At 35.7% G+C, this 18,766-nt stretch overlaps 1 protein-coding gene across 4 annotated transcripts in view; it reads right to left on the minus strand.

The window, feature by feature from the left end:
- The window catches only part of PLA2G4A (phospholipase A2 group IVA), a 160,255-nt gene that overhangs the window by 20,384 nt on the left and 121,105 nt on the right, over positions 1-18,766 (minus strand). For 3 of the 4 annotated variants that reach the window (XM_022593385.2, XM_089909779.1, XM_089909769.1), the window contains exons 11-15: positions 18,012-18,149; positions 17,833-17,925; positions 14,941-15,012; positions 9,861-10,103; positions 2,277-2,461 (exon numbers count right to left, since the gene is read on the minus strand). In XM_022593385.2, the coding sequence (XP_022449093.1) occupies positions 2,277-2,461; positions 9,861-10,103; positions 14,941-15,012; positions 17,833-17,925; positions 18,012-18,149 (731 nt within the window). The remainder of the gene's footprint in view (positions 1-2,276; positions 2,462-9,860; positions 10,104-14,940; positions 15,013-17,832; positions 17,926-18,011; positions 18,150-18,766) is intronic. The other variant, XM_089909789.1, reaches the window with a different exon arrangement.

Here is an 18,766-nt window from a genome sequence, read left to right on the forward strand (position 1 = left end):
TGAGCCCTCGTGCCACAACTACTGACGACTGCGCACCTAGAGCCCGTGCTCTGCAACAAGAGAAGCACTGCAATGAGAAGCCCGTGCACCGCAATGAAGAGTAGCCCCTGCTAGCTGCAACTAGAGAAAGCCCGCGCACAACAAAGAAGACCCAATGCAGCCAAAAATAAAATAAATAAAAATAAATTTTAAAAATAAACAAAGATATTACATAGTTATAAAAAAAACCTATGCGTTACCATTAACTGCTGTGCACAGCACATAGCACACAGTGCAGGGGTGTACAAAGGAGGCAACTAGTGAAAAGAGAAGAACATTACATTTTCATTCTGGAGCCTTAGAATTTGGTCCAACTTGACTACTTCTTACTACCACTTTCCTAGCCAGATCCTGAGCTATGCTCTTTTCACCCATTATCTTATTGAATTTGTTGATGTGATGAGATTTCTTATCTCATCAATCCTTGTTTCTTTGTCTGAATACCACTAACTGCCTCAAAAAAGGTAAAATATGAAAGCACTTTTAAAATATGAGGTTTAGGGGACTTCCCCTGGCGATTCAGTGGTTATGACTCTGCACTTCCACTGCAGGGAGCGTGGGTTCGATCACTGGTCAGGGAACTAAGATCCCACATGCCCTGCGGCATGGCCAAAAAATTTTTAAAAAATAAATAAAAATAAAATATGAGGTTTATATATATATTAAAGAGTTATAACCATTATTAGTCTTAAGAACAGTTTAATCATGTACAATATAAAGGAAAACAGATGTCCGAGGACCTGGGTTATCAATGACTCTTCCTGGCTGGGAGATCATGAACTATTTCACTTAATTTCTGTGAGTTTCCATTTCTTAATCTATGAAATGGGAACAATAACTTCATATCTATTACAGCATTTCATTCATTCACCCACAAAAACTGTCCTACATACTCAAAATTTGGGCTAGCACTTACAAAGCAATTAGAACCAAATGATTAAAACACACACACACACACACACACACACACACACACACACACACAATGAGTGTTCTAGTCCCCAAGGAGTTCATAGACAGTGGAAGCAATATGATGTAAACGAATATGGACAGTAGAACATGAAAATCGCTGTGTTAGAAGAATTGACTAAGTCCTTTGTACTAAAACTATACCTGTGGAGGTCAAGAAAGGTAACATTTGAGCTGCATCTAAAGAAAGTTTGAGGCAAAAGGAACAAATAACATTCGTGGTCTCATTTGAGTGCTGCCCAGCAATCATTCTACATTGCCCTAGTCAGAACTTTTCCTCATTTCTTCATATAGGCAGACTCCACTTCCTCCATTCTCTCACCCTCAAAAGATAATGCTGACTCCTAATTATTCTAAAAGTTAGAAGTTATCAAGTGAGTACTTTCCCATCTTCCCTTCTCAGTGCCTAACAACTAACCTCCATCCACAGCCATAATTTCCCCCCTTCTCTTTTGTCCCAATACGGACATTTCCAGACTCCTCTCCACCTGTATTTTTGTATCTCCCTTCCACTCCCTACCCCTGTAACCTTCCCAGGGGTGTAACTCTATCATGTATGTCATCTGTCCATTCTCCAATAACATTTCTTCATTCATGAGTCCTAACCATCGAAACATTTAAACACACTCGAAGTACCTCCGATACACCCCTCCACACACACAATTTTCTTATTCTCCACATCCTCTTGCAGATATAGTCCATCTCCTTCTTCCCTGAACAGTTTATAGAATTGTCTCCATTTTCTTAACTTCCACTTAACCCTCCAACTACTGCAGTATGACTTCTGCCCTCTCAACCCTATTGAAACTGCTTTTCACCAAAGACTTCCTGTTGTTAAATATCTTGACTTGGTTTTATAACACTGCACATTTCCTTGGTTTTTGTCCTTTTCCCCTGATATTATTGTTGAATCAAGATACTATTTTATGTCCTCTTCTCTTCTCATAGTATACACTCCCCGTGCATTGTTTTACTTATCTTTTACCTGCTAACTCCCAAATTTCAGCCTAATTTTCTTCATGAACTTTAGATATGGTGCATCATTCTTGTCCTGCTCAGGACTATGAACTTGAACAAGGGTCATGGGAAGTCATTTAAACGTTTTTTTAAGCAGGGAAGAGACTGAATCACATCTGTGTTTTGGAAATATTACTGAAAATAATGTAGAAAATAGGCTAAAGGGATAAGAAATTGGGAGGACTAAGGTAGCTACAAGGCAATGCAAAAGAATGTGGCAGATAATGGAATGCGACATAAATTCTCCTTACCTTGAAGGGAGGACTGGAGTCACTTGGCCTTGCAGAAAAGTCAAAGGAGATGATGAGATCAACTCCTCTTTGAGGTCTCAGGATCAAGGGGTATGGCAGGTTAAATGTGAGGCCACTGTCCACCACATGAATCTTTTTACTTTTGACATCCAGAGGCTCATATATCCGCTCAAATTCATCAGGATCTTTAAAAAGGATAGAAAAGAAAAGAATGAATTAAACAATCATTTAACATTATTTAGGATATTAAAAGTATTTGTTATGTAAACGTGTGAGACGAATTCCCTATGGTTAGGCCCTCAGGGCTTGGAGACTTCTGGTTTCTTCCTCTGTAATATCAGAATAAAAGATTCTATCAACAAGGCTGCTGTGAGGATTAAGTGGGATGATACATGGAAAGTGCAAGCAAGGCTCAGGCCCTAGTAGTAACTCTGCTCTGTGCGCCAGGATCCCTGTCGTAGCATTACTTCACATTACATAGATCTTTACTGTTTGAAAACATTTCCTCATGCATTATCTTGCTTAAGTCTTAGAACAGACGTGAGATAGAGGATATCTAGAAATGGAGGATGAAATACATTAAATTCATCTCTAAAATGACACAACTTGGGAGTGGCAGAGTCTGAAGGGATCCCACACAGCACCTCTCTAGGTGATGGGAGTCTAAGAGAATAATCCAGCTGACACATTCAGCAAACATGTATTGTCTGCTACTCTTCAGGCCCTACTCCAGGTGCCGAACAAGAGAGATGCAAACTCTGCTCCAATAGAGCACAGTGCTGCTAAATCAGTAAACAAATATATTAAATGATGGTTTGGGCAGTGATAAATGCAATGAAGGAAGTAATAGAGGGTAATGGGATAAGGAGGAACTTCAGGTAGGTAGTCAGGAGAGACCTCTCTGAGAAGACTTTGAGACCAGATTCATAAGAGAGAATTGGCCATCTAAGGATTTGGAGGGGGTGGTATTTTTTTCCAGGGAGAGGGAAGAACTAGAGCAAAGGCCCCAAGGCAGAGTAAGGAGTGGTATGTTTGAAGAAGTACAGAGTGGCTACAACTTAAGAGGAGAGTAGGATGAGATGGCAAGGGATCTGAAGGAAAGCAGGGGCTAGAAATCATTAGTTTTATGAACAAATAATATTGATAACATGTTGCTGTTCACATCTATGTGTGGTGATTCTAATCCTCTTCCTAGGAGAAAGAAATGTGATCAGAATTAAATTGATTTGAACTGAATGAAATGACATGCAATTATTTTGTTCTGTCCCCTTGTCCTCACACCTGTTCCCACTTGTTCTGTTAGAAAGAAGGGCAGCAAAGCTCAAGAGGGAGGTTTATTACAGTAGGATAGAGTGAAGGTGCTCATGCTAGACATGCATTATGACCTCTGAGCCAGATTTTAAATTCCATTGGTGAGCATTTTCATAGAGGAAACAACAAAAACTAGAGGATCAGAGCAACCTGTGTTTATAAAATCACCTATAAAATGTAGTCAATACCTATTACCCAGAAAATGTTCAGTACATGACAGAAACCCATCACATGTTAATTCCCTCCATATATTTCTAAATAAGAATGATGCTGATTACAATTCTCTCACAGTCGATTTTATCACTACATTGTAAGAGCAAGAGATCCGAGGGGAAAGTAAATCTTTAAATTCTTAATGTCTGATTAAAATCCACAGTCCTCATCATTACTAGAAGCTGAAACTAAAACACCAATGAGACAATTAGCCAGGACGCTTATTCAATGTGAATTGAAACAGTTCTCAATTAGACTTTGGTTTAGTTACTTAAGAAAACATTAATATCCTTACAAGTTTCTCTAGTTAACAGTCACTGTTTTCTTCTCTCATATCTATAAAAATTTCTCATCTCTAAAATACTGAATAACAAATGAATGTTAGAAACATTTACTAGTGATGTTTGTAAATAAAGTGGAAAAGAGTTTACATCTGAGGTGATGTGTACTGAAGGAAAGTAGGAAGATGTGAAAAAACGGTCTTAGATGAAAAACAAATATGCTAAAAAAGAAAACCAAGAAACAATGGGGGATGGGGGTGTTAGACAAGAATAAGGTCATGTAACTGAATGAAAAGGCAGGTCAAGTTAAAAAAGAAAAAAAAAGTCTTGCTATGTCCAGGGTGAATGCCTAGGCCAAAAAGGAGAGAGCAGAGATACCATTCTTTAAATAATTATCTTCAGGTTAATTCTATTTTCTTATCAAGTATCTATGTAGTGACAATGAACTTTGCCACCAGCCAGAATTCTAAATATCTATCTATCACAGAACCTGAAACTTAAGAATTATAAAATTGAAATATATATATATATTATATATATATATTATCAAACCCACTGTAACATCTATTCCTCTGAAATTTTTATTGTTTAAAAATTACATATGTGAGCTTTTTAAAAAGGTGAAAAATTATGAATCTTTATCTTATATTAGTTTTAAAATATTTTACTAATAAGCTAGAAATTTATATTTGGGTACTTTTATTTCTCCTAAAAGCAGCTTTATTTTGAGTATCTATAATCTATTAGAAATTTCATATATAAGATTTATCATCCTTAGAAAACTCCTTAGAAGACAAAGGAGGTATTATTAGTATCATTTTAAAGATAAGGAAATGAGGCCCTAAGAGGTTCAGTTTCACACTGTGAGAGTCAAGTTTCCAAGCCAGGTCCAGGAAGTCTAAACCCTACACAGTGTCACACTGTTACTTCAGAAAGTGGCACAGCCATAAGACTAAAAGGGTTTGAAATGGGTAATTTAAAAAACAATAACTGGGGATTTCCCTGGTGGTCCAGTGGTTAAGACTTTGCCTTCCAATGCAGTGGGTGCAGGTTCCATCCCTGGTAGGGGAGCTAAGATCCCATATGCCTCACAGCCAAAAAACCAAAACACAGAACAGAAGCAGTGTTGTAACAAATTCAATAAAGGCTTTAAAAAAATGGTCCATCAAAAAAAAAATCTTAAAAAAAAAGCAATAACTACAATGTATAGAGGCAATCTACACATGCATCTATCAATCATGAAAACCACATTGATATGTGTATTTTATCACAATTAAGCATAAAAAATTAAAAACACATTAATGGGAATTTTTTTTACAGTGACATGATTTTCCCTAAAATAATAAAGTACAATGATAATTCACAAATATTTTTCTCTGGTTTTATAAACTGATGCTTTAAATTTTAGCTAAAAGATTAACCAGAAACAGACTATTTCTTTCCTATTCTGTTTGAGTTCCCCCTTCTCGTCATGAAGCTGATAGTCTCCTTTTTCCTGTTTTAAATCCAAGATTACATTTGAGAGAAAAACCATCATGTGGACCAATTCCCAGCTCTGGCATGTAGCTAAACACCATGGTTCCAACCTTCCATATAAACTGACAGGAAGCAATGTTTCTTAATTGTGTTGTAAAAAAAAAATAGTTTTGCAAGATATTAACAGATATTCTATATACAAATTAAGAGTTCCATGATCGAATAGGTTTGAGAAACACAAGATTCAACAACTTAAAATAATAACAAATTATAATGCATGTTCCCTATTTTCCTTACTATGCCTTGGACTAATAGTACTTTTTAGTGGAGATGCTACTTAATTCTGACAGTAACTCTATAAGATACGTAACAATTGTTTCTATTTTATAAGTCAACCATTGGAGTAAACAATGAAGGTTGTTGCTTCCTCACTAACCTAGGGGGTCCATCAGGATCAGGTTGCTAGTTTTTAGTTTCCCTCTACTTTTCTATCATTGTTAGCCGAGGTTACGCTAAGTAATGGCTCAGGACTGTCCAGCTAATAAATGACATAGCTGGGATTCAAATGCAAGTGAAGCTGCTTTTAAAGTACTATACTTGAGGCATCTTTAAGTAGGATTTCTCAAACTCATTAGGGTATCCCATGGCATTGTGAAGAGGGGGATGGAGCTGTTAGTTTTTCCAAATTTATTTGAACTTGAACCCGATTTATTAATATCTACTAAAACGTCATAGAAAGTTTGATGAATGCCCCTATGAAAGAACATCCTCCCGTAAATTAAAGTTTACATGGTTTCCCAACCTGTGAATGAGTTAATCATCACACAGATTCAATTTATAATGTACAAATATTTGGATGTTTGTGTTTTGAACTCTGGCCTAAATGAACTCATGTCTTGATTTCTAATTCCAGATGGTGTATGTCACAGTAAATAATATAAACACAAAAGTAAACAGGAAAGAAGTCATGTAACTAATGAGTAGCTTCTCCAGAATTAGTTTCCACAGGTATACAACTATTTTGAAGTAAAAAAATGAGGGGAATTTCTTCATCTTATTTCTCTTGTTTTCAAATGATGGTCTGCAAGGTGAAGCAACAGGCACAAAAGTAAAACACTAACTTTTTCTCATTTTAGGTTGAGAGATTATTCTAAAATTCTCGAATTTTAATCTGTATAAACAAAATCCATATAAACAAAATAGTGAACTAAATGTAAGATTTTTCCCAACATAATATCTAGATAAGATTTTTAAAAATCTCTAAAAATAAAAGAGAAATAACCTTAATTAATGTTTGAATTGTGGTATTTTAACTGTATAATAAATAAAAGTTTTAATGACGATTTTGTGAACAACGTTGATAATATTTTATGATAAACCTTTTAACATTTCATTTCAAACATATATAGTTTTATTCTAAAATTTGGAAATAACCAGAGGGAGATAAACAGAGTCTATTTTCGTAAGGGCTTTGTCTGAAAAGCACTAATCAATTCAGTATATTCAGTCTAAAATGCAGTCATTTTTAGCAATGTTGGTTCATAAGCAACAAACCTGAATGAACTTGTCACTCACCGAACTGGATTTTTGACTAAAGTCAACATGCTGTATACGTTTTTTCAATCGGATAAATATAAAGTGACTGAAGTATAATTTAATGAGATACACACTAAGAAATAATATTTAAAGTTCCTTCTGAAGCTCATTAATCTAAAACAATTTTAGGTTAGAACATTTCAAAATATCTCAACAAAAGAAATATTCAACCTGTGTAATATCATATTTTAGGATGATTAATATTTTCTATCTCTTCATGTCATTTTATGAAAACTGTCCCTGACTCTTTTTTCAAAAGGCACCGAATAAAGAAGTCAGATAAGGTGAGGCACAGCTATTATCCTCCAAGCACTAGAGAGAGGGCAAATGAAGATCATGCATCCTCGCGGACTTACAACTGCATCAGGATCAGTGTTCCATCAGGATCAGGGTTGCTGGCTTTTAGTTTTACTGTACTTTTCTATTATTGTTAAATAAAGTATATAAGTCCCTCCAAGAATCAAATTTTCAAGGAAGGGTCATGAAAGGATTTTAGTCTTCATGAGGGCAAGGACTGCATGTCTTGTTGACAACTGGATCCCTAGTGCCACACACATTGAAGGAGTTCTGTAAATACTGTGGCAATGCAAGAAGGAACAAAGGAGAGAAGAAAGATGGAAATGAAGAACAATCTGACATACGCTGAGAATAATGAAAGAGGCAGACTTCCTAAGGGTACCAAATATATCTAATAACAATGTAGGATGTCCAGTTAAATTTAAATTTCAGGTAAATAGCAAACAATTTTTATACAAGGATGTCCCAAATGATGTTATAAAGGGCATACTCATATTCTCTCTCTCTCTCTCTCTCTATATATATATATATATATAAAAATTGAAATTCAAATTTAACTGAGCACTGTATTTTTCCAAGCAACGCTAACACCTCCAAATCTACATAAACTATTGCAAAACCACCAGGAAGCTGTTAAAATGTCTAGTGCAGAACTTGTGCTGTGCAAACCACAGAAGGAGCTATGCTTGGTATTGTGATCAGAGTAATAAAATAAAACAGATGTAATAAGTACACACAAGGAAACTTCCATTTTTACATCAGCAAGACGATGACTGATAAAACCAAGGGCTATGAGGAAGAGAGTGAGCAAAGGGAAAGGCTTCTGAGCAATGTCAAGAAGCCTATTCAAGTGTCCTAATTCTAGCTCAGTTGAGGAATTCTAGGTAAACATGATGCTATCTTCTTTGATCTTCCTTTTCTATGGAGTAAAATAACTAATGATTCTTTCTAGTCGTAATCGCTCTATGAGGCTGAGTTTTTTTTTTGTTGGTGTTTGTTTGTTTAAGCCCATCATAATTCATCCATAAAGTCTGTTTCTAAAGAAGATACATTTAATTGGTATTGTAACAGCAATAAGTTAAATCATAAGTAACACACAAAAAAATAACATCACTGATTGTATGGTCAAGTGTTTTTATTTTGGATGAATTTAAAAAGAGACACTGACTTTATCACAAATAGACTTCTATTATAGTTCATATGAAAGGGTTTGCATTGCAGGTATATAATCATGTCCTAGACTTTGATTCCACAAACATAATGCAAAATATAGTGAGTTTCTACTCCTCTTGTTTAAAAACAGGGGTAACTTTTGCTTCTGCAATTTCCCTTAAGCTCAAGCAACAAACAGAAACAGCATTACCTAAACAATAATAAGATCTAAAGCCATGTCTAATTTTTATAGGTAGAATCCTTAAACAGTAGTAGAAAGTTTTTTGGAAAATTTTCTATTTACATTCTCATAGCCTCCTGTCAATGTTCTTAGGCAGAAATGATTGAGAAATGACATTTGGGCAGTTAAGGGGAAAAAGATGGTATGAAGAAGTAGAAAAAATTTAAGATGCTAGGTGCATTATAAGAAAGATAATTATGTAGTGATTAGTCACCAAGACAAATTTACCTTTTAATTTGGAACATGCATGGAACTGAAGAATCAAGGCAAGTATTCTTTGGAGTTTGGTTAAGTGACAAACCTGAAAGTGAGTGGGTTCTTATGAGGTTCTTAAGTGGCCTTAAGAAAGTTACCTAACCTTTCAGAGAACTGGAAGGGACACTGCAGATGGGCGAACTCAACTCCACTCACACCCCTAGGGGGCACACATTACTGCTCTGCACTGGAGAGATAGGCTGAGGACCACGTGTACCAGATTCCCTCCCAACTCTGGATCTGCTGAGACCTATCCTCTGCCAAGGAGAAACACCCACGTGAGATTTGAAGGGGGAAATGAGACAGAGGCTACGTTTCTGCTATTTCTACTGCCAAGCATCGTTGTGGGGGGCGTTTGTTGTGGTGATCCTGAAGTGTTTTTGGAGTCATTCCTAGATGCTCAGACTGGAGCTTGCTCCTCCAAGCCCTGGAACAATTTTGTAAGCACCTACTTTAAACCTCTTTTGCTTAAACAAGGGAGAGGGTTTCCTGTTTGCTGTGAGTGAACCTTGACCAATATAGAGAGGATCAAAGTCCCCCTCAATATTTCAATGAAAACTGTTTATGCTGACATGATGATGTCATTTCCTGCCCAATGTATTTCTTCTTCCAAAAAAACAACTCAGAGCCCTTCATACATTCAATGCATGTTTTAAAATTTGATTGTAAATTAATTACTATTAATAATTAAAATGCTCCTCCCCAGAGAAGGAAGAAAGATCTCCTGAATTAGCTTCCATGGATTACATTTTGTGTACTTACCTGCTACAGCTGCATCCAATTCATCTTCCTCCAAGGACTCCTGGGTGGTAAAGTCTCTCAAAGGAGACATTGGATAGGATGTATTGAGATTCAAGCCCAGCATGAAGTTGTGCACCTTCCCAGCTCGTCCTTCTCTGGTATTAAACAAAGCTGAGTCACTCACCAAGGCCATTATCATACGTTGGACCCAACTTGCTTGATTATCATTTTGATATTCCCTTTCTGCTTCTTCATTTTCAGTGCCTAAGGAAAAAGAAAAGATCATTATACAGACTCCAAAAATCCATAATAACGAAAAAGATCTTTGGGCAATGGAATGTTAACATTAATGATGAAGCTCCACAGCTTTTGATTCAACAAACATTTGTGTAAATTATAGTCAATATTTCCATTAATCATTTTTGTTCTTAACTTATTCTTACTGTACTGTTTACCGGTAGTCAGTCTAAAGGCTGTATTCTTGGCAGTGTTGCTTGGCCTATTCTTTAATTTCCAGAGAAACTTCTGTTCTTCCCTTTCCCCAATTCTTTTCTTTCTTTTCCCTGGCTACACACACATACACACACACACACACACACACATACACACAGAGGGAATATCCACAGTAGCTAATCCCCTTCCTTTCCCAAGTTTCCTTCCCTGTCCTGTTTAATAAACATCCAGAAATCATGCAGACTGAGAGTAGACAACTGAAGGATTCAACATATATTTGCCCTCTGAACGGTCATTTCATTCTTGCTTATAAAGTTTGGGGTTTAAAAGTCTGTAAATTAGGGCTTCCCTGGTGGCGCAGTGGTTGAGAGTCCGCCTGCCGATGCAGGGGACGCGGGTTCGTGTCCCGGTCCGGGAAGATCCCACATGCCGCTGAGCCTGCGCGTCCGGAGCCTGTGCTCCGCAACGGGAGAGGCCACAACAGTGAGAGGCCCGCGTACCGCAAAAAAAAAAAAAAAAAAAAAAAAGTGTGTAAATTAAACATATGTTTTAGAATGTGTTAAAATTCAGGAATCTTCCAAAAGAAGCCGTTTTCAATGATTTTTCCTTAAAATCTATGCACTCATCACTACTACTGGGAAGCCACATTGTGTAGTTATTTAGAGCAGTGGCTCCAGAACCAGACTACCCTGGTTCCAATCCTCTCTCCATTGTTTACTAGTTAGTTGACCCTTCTCAGTCTTCATTTCCTCATCAGTAAACCTCATAGGGTTGTTGTGAGGATAAACTAAGTTAATGCATTCATGTAAGTTCCTTAGAAAAATTAAAGCCCACGTTAAATTATCAACAAACACTAGTTGGTAGTAGAAATAGTTGTAATAGAGTCATGATCCTCATTATCAATATTATTCATTCATAACTCAAATCTAAGAACACTGTATGGTAGAGTACAATCTCCCCTACCTAAATCCCTTCTGTTCAGATTTCTGGGAACCCTGGATATAAATATATATGCATATATAAATCTATATGTGTATGTGTGTGTGTGTGTTGAGAGAAGAAAAAAGAATCTATGTTCAAACTTCATAATTTTCAATAAATGGTAACTAAACATCCATAAGACCAAAATAAATATTGATTTTTATCTTCAAAAGATTAGCTTAACTGAGCTCAGTAAATGGAGGGATCTTTCTCTCAATAAACAATCCAGATGATTGCCTAGTCATGAAAAAACAAATATACAGTCTTTTCTACTCCCACATTTTTCTCATGCCAAGTATAACAAAGAAAATCTTTCAATAAAATGAATCAGGCTTTAAAATGAATGATTTATATCTTCGTTACACAGGATATGAATAAGACATTTCATTATTTTCCAAAGGTTTGGAGCTCCCTCCTCTTTTTCTTCTTCTTCTTCATCATCACTGTTGTTGTTATTATTATTATTATTAAATTTATCCCACTTCTATACCACCAGTGGATCTGCTTTCCTTATGATGTATTTGGAAATGACATCATTTGTGGGATGAACCCAAAAGTCAACAGATAAATCATATCTATCGCTTATTAGCTAAAATTCTAATAGTAAATTTCTATTTATTAGCCCTTTACAACTTAAAACCCTTTGTATGCACTTGCTAATGTGATGATTACAGCAATTCTGTGAGAGCACGTAAAATGATGCCAGTACAGATTTGAAAAAAACTAAAGTTGAAAATGCCTAAAGACCTTGTTCAAAATCACGTGACTAAAAATGAAGGGGCATCAAGAGAAGGAGAAAACAAGCCACAGACTGGGAGAAAATATTTGCAAAAGACACATCTGGGGAGATCCCTGATGGCCTAGTAGTTAGGATTCCGGACTTTCACTGCCATGGCCCAGGTTCAATCCCCGGTCAAGGAACTGAGATCCCACAAGCCATGTGGGGTGGCCAAAAAAGAAAGAGAATTGATTAACCCTTCAATTAAAAAAAAAAAGACAATAAAAAAAAGAATTCTACTCAAAGTAAAACATTGTTTAAAAAAACTGTTAACTGCTCATCCTCCCCAAAATTAAAAAAAAAAAAAAAAAAAGACACATCTGATAATGGACTGCTACCCAAAATATACAAAGAACTTTTAAAACTCACCAATAAGAAAACAAACATCTCAATTTAAAAACGGGCAAAAGACCTTAGTAGACACCTCACCAAAGAAAACATATAGATGGCAAGTAAGTATATGAAAAGATGTTCCATGTCACATGTCATCAAGGAAATGCAGATTAAAACACCAAGATGACACTACACACCTATGAGAAATGTCAAAATCCAAAACACTGACAGCACCGAATGCTGGTGAGGATGTGGAGCAACAGGAACTCTCATACATTGCTGGTGGAAACACAAAATGGAACAATTACTTTGCAAGACAGTTTGGAAGTTTCTTACAAAACTTTATTATCACATGATACAGAAATCATGCTTCTTGATTTTTATGCAAAGGAGTTGAAAACACATCCAGACAAAAATCTGAACATGGATGTTTATAGCAGCATTATTCATAACTGCCAAAATTTGAAAGCCACCAAGATATTCTTCAGTAGGTAACCAGATGAACTATGGTATATCCAGACAATGAAATATTATTCAGTGCTGAAAAGAAATGAGCTGTCAAGCCATAAAAAGACATGGAGGAAACTTAAATGCATATTACTAAGTGAAAGAACCCAATCTGAAAAGGCTACACACTGTATGATTCCAACTATATAACATTCTAGAAAGGCAAAATGATGGCAACAGTAAGAAAATCAGTGGTTGCCAGGGGCTGGGGGTGGGAAGCAGAGGGATAAATAGAGCACAGAAGATTTTAGGGCAGTGAAAGTACTCTGTATGATACTATAAAGGTAGATACATGTCATTATACATTTGTGAAAACCTGTAGAACATACAACACCAAGAGTGAATCCTAAAGCTTGGACTTTGGGTGATAATGATGTGTCAGTACAGGTTCATTGATCGCAGTAAATGTGCCACTCTGGTATAAGATGCTGAAAGTGGCGAAGGCTATGTGTGTGGGTGCAGGAAATATATGGGAACTCTGTACTTTTTGCTCAATTTTGCTGTGAGTCTAAAACTACTCTAATAAATAAAGGCTTTTTTTTTTTTTTTTTTTTTGCGGTACGCGGGCCTCTCACTGTTGTGGCCTCTCCCTTTGCAGAGCACAGGCTCCGGACGCGCAGGCTCTGCGGCCATGGCTCACGGGCCTAGCCGCTCCACGGCATGTGGGATCTTCCCGGACCTGGGCACGAACCCGTGTGCCCTACAGCGGCAGGCGGACTCTCAACGACTGTGCCACCAGGGAAGCCCTATAAAGGCTATTTTTAAAAAATGAATATTAAGAGCTAATAAGAAATCCTCAGAAACATCCTAAATATCATTCTCCAATGTAGGCTGGCACTAAAAGCAAAGCAGCCGTATTCAGAGGGTCCTTGAACTTCTCAGCCTTAAGAAAACCAGCTAGTACTGCAGAGGTGATCAAATGTACTGATCATTTTGGCAATTTACTTAATAATTGATAAACCATTATTACATCTACTTGATAGTCCCCAAATCAATATATAATTAATTCTAGAAATGCTAGGCATATGCTATCTACCCCCTTTGTACTATCTCCCTTCATTAAAAGGAAATTCAAAATTAAAAAAAAAAAAAGACCGGAACAACTGAAAAATAACAGCCCAGCTATGAAAAGAGATCTTTAATTTTAGTGTTGATTCAGCAAAGATTAAACAGGCTCTTCCAATATCTATACCTTGGCTGGTGGAGTTCTTTAGGTTTCGGACAAGAAAGCATTTAATATCTTTTAAAATCTAGATGATTGTACTCAAACTATAACAGGACATGTTCACCCAGTTGTTATAAAATCTTCTCTTTGTTTATTTGTTTTGGCTTTTGAGCTATGGGGAATATTTGTACCAATGGCTGTGTCAAAATGTAAAATCATTCCATTTTACCACATAACAACTGTGATCCTTGCCTTATCTCTTCCCCGACTCCCCATTGACTATCGTGATCCACACAAAGCTAAAAGCTGCCTTGTTAAGGTGTAGAAGTTCTCGCTTGTACTACAAAGTAATATACAAAACAAAAATTTCTCAGTAATTCTACCCCACTTCATCACTGATCCCTTCCTGAGAGATAGAATGTTGGCAATGGGATAAGGCTCAGGAATGGAGTGAGAACATCATTTTCTACAGGTTACTTAATAATAAGATTTTAAAAGATTAAATTTTAATTATTAAAGCCATGTAAAAATGTTCCCAAATCACAATTTCCATGTTGAGAAGCCTGGTGCTCTAATCAGACTTAACACAGAATTTGGTATTTCTACCATCTCAGTTTGTTCTCTGTTCAACTGATAATATTTTTGAGGTATTTAAAAGAAATGAAATAACTTTTAATTATTGCATATTTTAAAATATGCAACTTTTGTGTTGCATATTTTATTACGTATATGGCATTAATTCTTGCTCTGAATTGAAAGCTACCATTCTATCACTCAATGCCTTAAGCAGAGACTACCATTAGCATCTTGAGTGAGAAAATCAGACAATACATTCACGTCCTTTCCTAATCCACTTCTGCCAGAGGAGGTTCCAGCTCTCTTACCTTTGGGTTCTTGTGATTCATCATCACTATCCGAGCTATCGTTACTCACAATATGCTTTGCCGTAATATTTTCTGCAGAAAGAAAACAAAACAATTGAAGAATCTCAGGTGTCAAGACTCACGATGAAATTTACTGTAAGGAAGTAATTGTAGCAAAACCACAGTGAGGTCTATTAGATTTACTCGTATAAATCTAGATCAATTTAGTAAATCTAAATGTCTTAGCTTTACTAGTATTTTCAAATTTCTCATTTGAAAGCAAAATTTCTCAGGGTATGAAAAATTAGTTTAGAATTATTCATACATGATTTTAAAGGGGAGAATTTTTATTTGTTTATCTTAATTCTGACAGAAAGAATAACTTGATTATATAATTATTATATCAAAATTTTTTTTCTTCAATTAAATATGTTGAAATGATGTTTATGAAGGTCAGTACAGGGTAAAGCCAAAATTTACAAGGGGGCCACAAAATTGTTTCATCAAAATGAATGAAGCTACTAATATATCTCTGATTTTAATAATACTGAATATGGTCTATTGAAATGTCTGTTTTGGTATCAGCTTGTGCTTCCTCAGAACATATTAAAGAGAGCAGTTATAAAAACTAAAATAGAAACCATAAATCTGTAAAACAAAAACAAAACCTAGCATAACTTGTCTTTTTTCAAGTAAAAAGTACCCAAATTATGGAGCACACAAACCATTTTATAATCAACATTTGTAGAAAAATCAAAAATTTTTTTGGACATGTACATGAAATCCTTATCTATAGAGTGACTTTTTTTCCTTCTGTTAGTCAATAGAATTTTTTTTTTTAATCCTAAGAAACTGACTCCAAATTTATAACTTTCAGTAATAGAGAGCCATTTGGGCTTTTAAACTGAGAGAAATATAGGTATAACATTTGGTTTCCCCATATTATGCTCCAATTTATCTTAAAGTGTGTCTTTGAAAGAGAGGAAAACAAAACAAAAACCACCTTTGAACACCACTTTAAGAGGTAGACTTTAGTCGGCCAGTGGATGAAAGGGTCACCAGGAGTCCTCAGATTCCCCTCAGTCATCACTCTCGTCTCATTTCTGGAAACCCTTACCTAATCTGAGGTAACACGCATCCTGCTGGCCGGTGGTTCTCAAGGACACAATATTCCCCTTAAGTCTGACACACAGAGAAAGTAAATAAGCTGCCAAACCACTGGTCTCAAAGGGGATGTCTCACAACAAAGAATATTCAAGTATATTGAATATAAACATTCTCCTTTTCCTTGGCCGTCAGCCATTGCCTCATCCACCTTCAGATGTGTTATTTCAGTCCTATTCTCTTCCTGCCTTAGAAGGAAAAAGCAGCAAACCCTGGATTTATCTGGATTATTTAACACAGAAGAACACAGAGAAGTAAGCCTCATAAGAGGTGGTACTTCTGTTCTTTTTCTCTTCTTTTTTTCTGAACTCATCACATCTTAGAGAAGAGTTAGTTATTCCCACAGTTAGAGTTGAGAACAGGTTATTCATCTGGGATGTAATGTTCGTTAAAATAAATCAAGTCAGAGCTTTTCAGCATTATGCACTTAGCCTTTCAGTTACCCTTAAGAGCATGTGGCTCTGTAGTTAAGGTCAGAGAACACTCAAAAGTTCCACCAACCTTGGCTGCTTATTCACCGAGTGATGCTCGGAGGACAGGAGCAAGTTCAAGGACAAAGTGCCTTTTTGGTTGTTTTTATTTTTATATTAAAATCTTTGGCTGTATTGCAATCATAAGATCACTTCTCCATTATTTACTAAGAACTACCCCCAAATATTAAGGACTATAGCAAGTTACTGCACTTAATATAAATATCACATATCTAAAGTCAATTCTCACAGGAAGAGTGATCATACTACTTATAAGCCAATTTGTAGTACATTAATTAAAGTACAATTGTATTTTTGTTTTGCGTATAAAGCTTAATTAAATAAACTGTCTGCAATAACTAAGGATGGCTTGTCAGAAAAATCTTATGGTAAGTTTTTTACATGCAAGTATTCTTCAGATAAATTGATTGTTGAGAAAGTCATTTATGCTGTTCTGTTAACTCTGTCCTCAAATTAATGTGTGATACTTCACATACAGAGAAGAGGTAGTAGGTAGGTAGTGTGCTGATAATCCACAGGACCCTTCTCCCCAGCCTCAGCTAGGCTGGCCCCAAATTCAAATTTAACATCTCCCTGCTCCATCCCCCCACCAGTCAAAATAACCATAACAAATTTAGTGTTGATTGAGCTACAGATGGCAAGACATTTAGGAGATACTGAATGCATGTTTTGTTTCGTTTACTTTAAATCAAATTTATTCATTAAAGAAAACATATGTTTCTATGGTATAAATATTATAACAAATGAATACTGCTGGTCCTCAATTGAGTTCGTCTTTTTCAAGTTTTGTAAATACTATTTTTAATTTATTGTGGGCTAGTGAGTTAGATTTAAAGAAAATCATTGGTGATAATTTATTAGATGTGATTTGAAACACTTTTTCCATCTTTTTTGGTATGAATAAGCCGTGAGAAGTATTTAAGAGGTAAATGAACTGACAAGCGTGAATTTAAGTGTTATACTGCGTTAAATTGTTGTTGAATCTAATCTTCAAAAAGCTACCCTTATTGATAAAAGGAGTACAGATCTTCCTCAAATTACAACGGGGTTATGTCCCAATAAACCCACTATAAACTGAAAATTTTGTAAGATGCACATGCATTGAATACCTCTAATCTACTGAACACCACAGCTTAGCCTAGCCTACTTTAGAACAATTACAGTCTTTATGATGATTTAATTTTCTCTCAACATATGTGTTAATGAAATTTACCAATATAGTGTAATTATTATCAATGTAAGCATGTTTTTACAATACCTAGTTCTTCTTCCATTGTGGAACCTTTACTTTGTGAGCCAGAAACTCCCAAGACTCTGTTGAACAATATAGAAAAGGCACTCCCCCAGACACCTAAAATAAAGCAAAAACAGAATAACTTAGAATGCACCAGGATTTAAAACAGTCAAACAAACTCATGGTAGATTTTTATCACTTACCCATTAAGAAATGCAAGGGGTTTTCTTCATATTTCTTTACAACTGTTCCCATAAAAAATTTACTTCCAAATAAGTCAGGAGCCATAAAAGTACCATATTTAGCCATGCCAATCTCATATGGACTAAATTCAACCCAATCTGAAATCATTTTAAAAAATGCAATCCATTAATAGGGAAATACTACAGAGATGTGCACAAAGATTACTTCAACATTGTCATGATTATTCTCATTCATTTATTTAAAATGTTTTTTAAAAATTAACCAAATGCCTATTATGCATATGGCATTGTATAGGAGAAGTTGGGAGGGGAAAGCTTACCGAATAAAATGAGAACACAAAGGACCCCTTAATTTGCACAAATTGAATACCTTTTCACATTTAAAAACTCAGACATCTTTTTTTTTTTTTTTTTTTTAGACATCTTTTATAAAGTCCATCTTAATTCTAAAGAAGGGAAAACTTTAGACTCAGTTTTAAAACTGCTGGCTCAGATGTTTAAAATCTGTGCAATTTGGGGTAGATTACTTGTATTCTCTGTGTTTTAGTTCCTTAATCTGTAAAATGTGAATAAAATCAGTAGATAGTTTGTAGAATTGTTGTGAAGATCTAACGAGTTAAGAAACTTAAAGAACTTAGAAGAGGACATAGCACATTCTAATCACTCAATAAATAGTAGCCACTATTATATTTCATGTATTCCTGTGGCTATAACTATGCCTAATAATCATCTGAATCTTAATCTATCCAAAAAGA

Source organism: Delphinapterus leucas, chromosome 1 (assembly GCF_059928025.1).
Source record: "Delphinapterus leucas isolate spDelLeu-1000000601 "Yukka" chromosome 1, BTC_Dleu_Yukka2, whole genome shotgun sequence".
Classification (NCBI taxonomy): Eukaryota; Metazoa; Chordata; class Mammalia; order Artiodactyla; family Monodontidae; genus Delphinapterus; species Delphinapterus leucas.